This window comes from Eretmochelys imbricata, chromosome 1 (assembly GCF_965152235.1).
Source record: "Eretmochelys imbricata isolate rEreImb1 chromosome 1, rEreImb1.hap1, whole genome shotgun sequence".
Taxonomy (NCBI): domain Eukaryota; kingdom Metazoa; phylum Chordata; order Testudines; family Cheloniidae; genus Eretmochelys; species Eretmochelys imbricata.
This window is the reverse complement of record NC_135572.1, coordinates 97370502-97374330: the sequence shown is the minus strand read 5'-3', so window position 1 is coordinate 97374330 and position 3829 is coordinate 97370502. Positions and strand designations below refer to the sequence as shown.

General features: G+C 50.0%; 1 protein-coding gene across 2 annotated transcripts; it reads left to right on the top strand.

The window, feature by feature from the left end:
• Positions 1-256: 256 nt before the first annotated feature.
• On the top strand, positions 257-1084 carry SOX21 (SRY-box transcription factor 21). Of its 2 annotated transcripts, XM_077807038.1 has the most exons (2): positions 257-622; positions 704-1084. In XM_077807038.1, exons 1-2 carry the CDS (start codon positions 257-259, stop codon positions 1082-1084), a joined length of 747 nt encoding a protein of 248 aa, XP_077663164.1. The 2 variants fall into 2 exon arrangements, with proteins under 2 accessions (XP_077663164.1, XP_077663163.1); XM_077807037.1 differs by having other exon boundaries at positions 257-1084.
• The last annotated feature ends 2745 nt before the right edge of the window (positions 1085-3829 follow it).

The window sequence follows — 3829 nt, the reverse complement described above, 5'->3', positions numbered from 1 at the left end:
GGGTGCGGAGAGGAGCCCGAGGTTGGGGCCATCGAGAGCCCAGCAGCCCCCCAGGCGCGGGACTTTCCCCCCCGGGAGGCCGAGAGGGAGGAGCGGGCCGAAGTTGGGGCTGTAGTTCTCGGACTCGTTCTGCTGCGGAGCAAAGATTGATTTCCTGCGGGCTGCCAGCGGCGGGGGAGAGGTGACCGGGGCAGGCGGCCGGCAGCGCGGGGTGGGCTGCAGCTTGCAGCAGCTGCAGGGCTTGCCGGGGGCCAGCATGTCCAAGCCGGTGGATCATGTCAAGAGGCCCATGAACGCCTTCATGGTGTGGTCCCGGGCGCAGCGCCGGAAGATGGCCCAGGAGAACCCCAAGATGCACAACTCGGAGATCAGCAAGCGCCTGGGGGCCGAGTGGAAGCTGCTCACCGAGGCGGAGAAGCGGCCCTTCATCGACGAGGCCAAGCGGCTCCGGGCCATGCACATGAAGGAGCATCCCGACTACAAGTACCGGCCCCGCCGGAAGCCCAAGACCCTGCTCAAGAAGGACAAGTTCGCCTTCCCGGTGCCCTACGGCCTGGCGGACCCCGACCACCCGCACGGGCTGAAGGCGGCCGGGCTGCACGGCGGGGCCGGCGGGGGCCTGGTGCCCGACTCCCTGCTGGCCAACCCGGAGAAAGCGGCCGCCGCCGCTGCCGCCGCAGCCGCCCGGGTCTTCTTCCCCCAGTCGGCGGCCGCCGCCGCCGCAGCCGCCGCCGCCGCGGCCGCCAGCAGCCCCTACTCGCTGCTGGACCTGGGCTCCAAAATGGCAGAGCTCTCGTCGTCCTCCTCCGCCTCGGCGCTGCCCTACGCCTCCTCCTTGGCCTACCCCAGCGCCGCGGGAGCCGGCGCCTTCCACGGGGCCGCAGCCGCCGCAGCTGCCGCCGCCGCCGCCGGGGGGCACACTCACTCGCACCCGTCCCCGGGCAACCCGGGCTACATGATCCCCTGCAACTGCAGCGCCTGGCCCAGCCCGGGCCTCCAGCCGCCCCTCGCCTACATCCTGCTGCCCGGCATGGGCAAGCCCCAGCTGGACCCGTACCCGGCAGCCTACGCGGCGGCGCTATGACATCTCCGCCGTGCGGCCAGAGCCGAGCGGCGGACTCCCAGCCTCGGCTCCCGGGAGAGCCGCCTGGGGACAGGTGCAGAGGGCTGGGCGCCGGCAGCTGCGGACCCGCCGCCCGGGAAGGGGCAAGGGCGGGATGGGGGCGAGTGTCGGTGTAAACGGGAGCGTTTCAGCCCTGCGCTCCTGCCGCAAACTTCTCTCTGCTCCAGCAGCAGATGGTGCCTGTCCGGCCATCCTCGGACCTGTTGCGTGTTGCCCACAGACATCACTGAGAAGAAACTCCCTAGCTGGAGGTGGCTCGCCCATCTGCCTCCCTTTTTTTAGAATTGGTGTGTGTTGCATGCAGCCTTTGCAGATACCTGAGCTGAAAGGGCTTGTTCTTCACAGGCCCTGGAAACGTCTTTCTCTCACTGGTTTCTCCCTACGTGCATCTTCCTTTGCCTGCCTTGTCTCCCCTCCCGCCCCCCAAATCTGTGCTATTTGAACTTCTCCAAAACGTCCTCACTCCAACACCACCACCACCAAAAAAGGGGCAAATTGTTGACAGAACGGAGGGACAAATCTGGCGTTTGGATCTGAAATGTTTCCTCTGTTTTGTGTCAAGTCCTATGCGAATGGGAGCAGGAAACACAAAAAGAAATAGACTGTAAAGTGAAATACTGTCCGTCTGATGTCCCCAATCCCCCCCCCCCTCCATTTCCCCCTTAACGTATCCCACAGGACTTCCTGAAGTCCTCTCCTATGGGACACTCATACAAATTTCATTCTTAATGTACAACCTGTGTCTCTTATTTTCCCGATCCTTAGGTCCCACGTTAAGACTGTACATTTGTAAATTTCTGTGGAAAAGTTAGCTCTTTGATTGAAAATATGTTGCTTCCTTTGCCCACATTTGAGTCAGTTTTAGACTCAAAAAAAAAAAAAAGAAAGAAAGAAAGAAAAAGAAAAAGAAAAAAGAAAAGGAACGCCTTTCAGAGTAAATACAAATATTGCGTCACCATTTAAGGATCGCAATTTTATCTAAGGTTAAATCAGACTTTTTGTCTGAGTGATAATTATATATTTATTATTTAGCTTAACTGAAACAGAGGTTGCTTTGACAGCAGAAGAATATTCTCATGTTCAAAGAATCGTTCCCTATCAAACATGAAGTGTTTAAATGTGTTTGGGAGTACGCTTCCTACCTGCTTAGGTTATTTTTAGAGCAACTGCAATTCAATTGCAAATAATGATTTAAAAACAAAAAAATAAATTTTAGAGAAAAACCTTCATCAGTTAGAGGTTTTTTTGTTGTTTGTTTTCGTTTTTTACTTTTGTAATGTGTATATTTTGACTAATGTTTGTGAATGAAGCTGGCTAACATGTATTTAGTTTCGTTTTGGCTCTATGTAATATAAAGAAAAAAGTTTAAGTATTGGTTTTAACATTTACGTGTAAATGGTTTTCTTGTGTGATTTTCTAATTTAAAATTAGACGTCTAAACTATATCTGTAAATTAGAATCCGACTACCACTCTGTTCATTTTTGAACAAAGAGTTTAAATAAAGCCTGAAGCAGGGAAAAGAGAAATCCTCTATTTCTTGTTGAGTTACTAACAAGATTTTTATCTGAATTGCCATTCCGTTCCTGGTCCAGGTGAAGTGTAAGGTATCCTCCAAAGGCTGTCTTTGTTTCACTTTTGAATAGATTTACTAGGAAATCTAAATCAAGCCATTGTTATTCAGAGCCAAAAACCTGATTTATCACATTTTAAATCGTGAATAGGAAAGAAGATAAAAAAGTCGTTGTATTAAAAAAAAGTATTCATGAACCAGTAGATCGGGGTCTGTTGAATACACACAGACCGCTCAAATCATTTAATCGGTTTCCAGTAACATTTTCAGAGTGGAAAGTTGCCTGACCACTTTATCTTGTTAGCATAAAGAGCTTCTCTGCTTAAATCCGTGTAATTTGTTCAACTATTTTAGAAGTACTGTATTTCCTATTTACAGCTTGAGGTTTTTCACTGGGGCTCTGATAGTTACTAACAAAAACGTTAACACCTTTTGCCTCTACCCTGTTTGCCTGATTTTATTACCCTAAAGGGTGTTTTCAAATGTAAATCGAGCCCACATCTGCATGTGTGAGTTTAGACGGATACAGAATTGAAACAGGATTAGCAGCAAATGAAAGCGTCTATCCAATCATTTTAGAAAGGGAATTGCAGGAATCGCAAAATGAATGGATAGAAGATAGCACAGTAAAAAGTAGCCTTTAACCTGCTAAAATTTAAAATCTCTAAATTCGAACTCTTAGCCCATTTCTTCCTTCGAGGGTGATTGGCTGCGCCCTTCATTGTGATACCGACAAGAGACCCTGAACAAATGCCTTTAAAATCAGCATTCTCCTTGTATTATGTTCAGAAAGTGAAAAGTTTGGGAGATTTGCGGAACAGACTGTTCGTTTGACCCTGATTCACTAATTAAAACGATCCTTCTTTTGTTATTCCCCCGGCGCTTTGCAATATTATAAATTAATTCATATGGTTCTGAGCGATTATGCAAAACTAATTTGGACTGTCCAGGGGTAATTATCCTTGACACGGTTAATTAAATCCTTTCAGGGCTTCGCCATTCCCTTTTGTAGCAGCCCATCACTTCTCAACACGGAACTTCCTGCTGCTCCCTGGAAATCACCCCAGCCCTAAATCTTAGTGACCTCCCTGCTTCCAGCTCTATCCCAAAGACTTCAAGATTTTCCCCTTGCTCT

Bases quoted from the DNA above. Each gene is read 5' to 3' on its own strand.
- SOX21 (XM_077807037.1), top strand. From the start codon at position 257: ATGTCCAAGCCGGTGGATCATGTCAAGAGGCCCATGAACGCCTTCATG.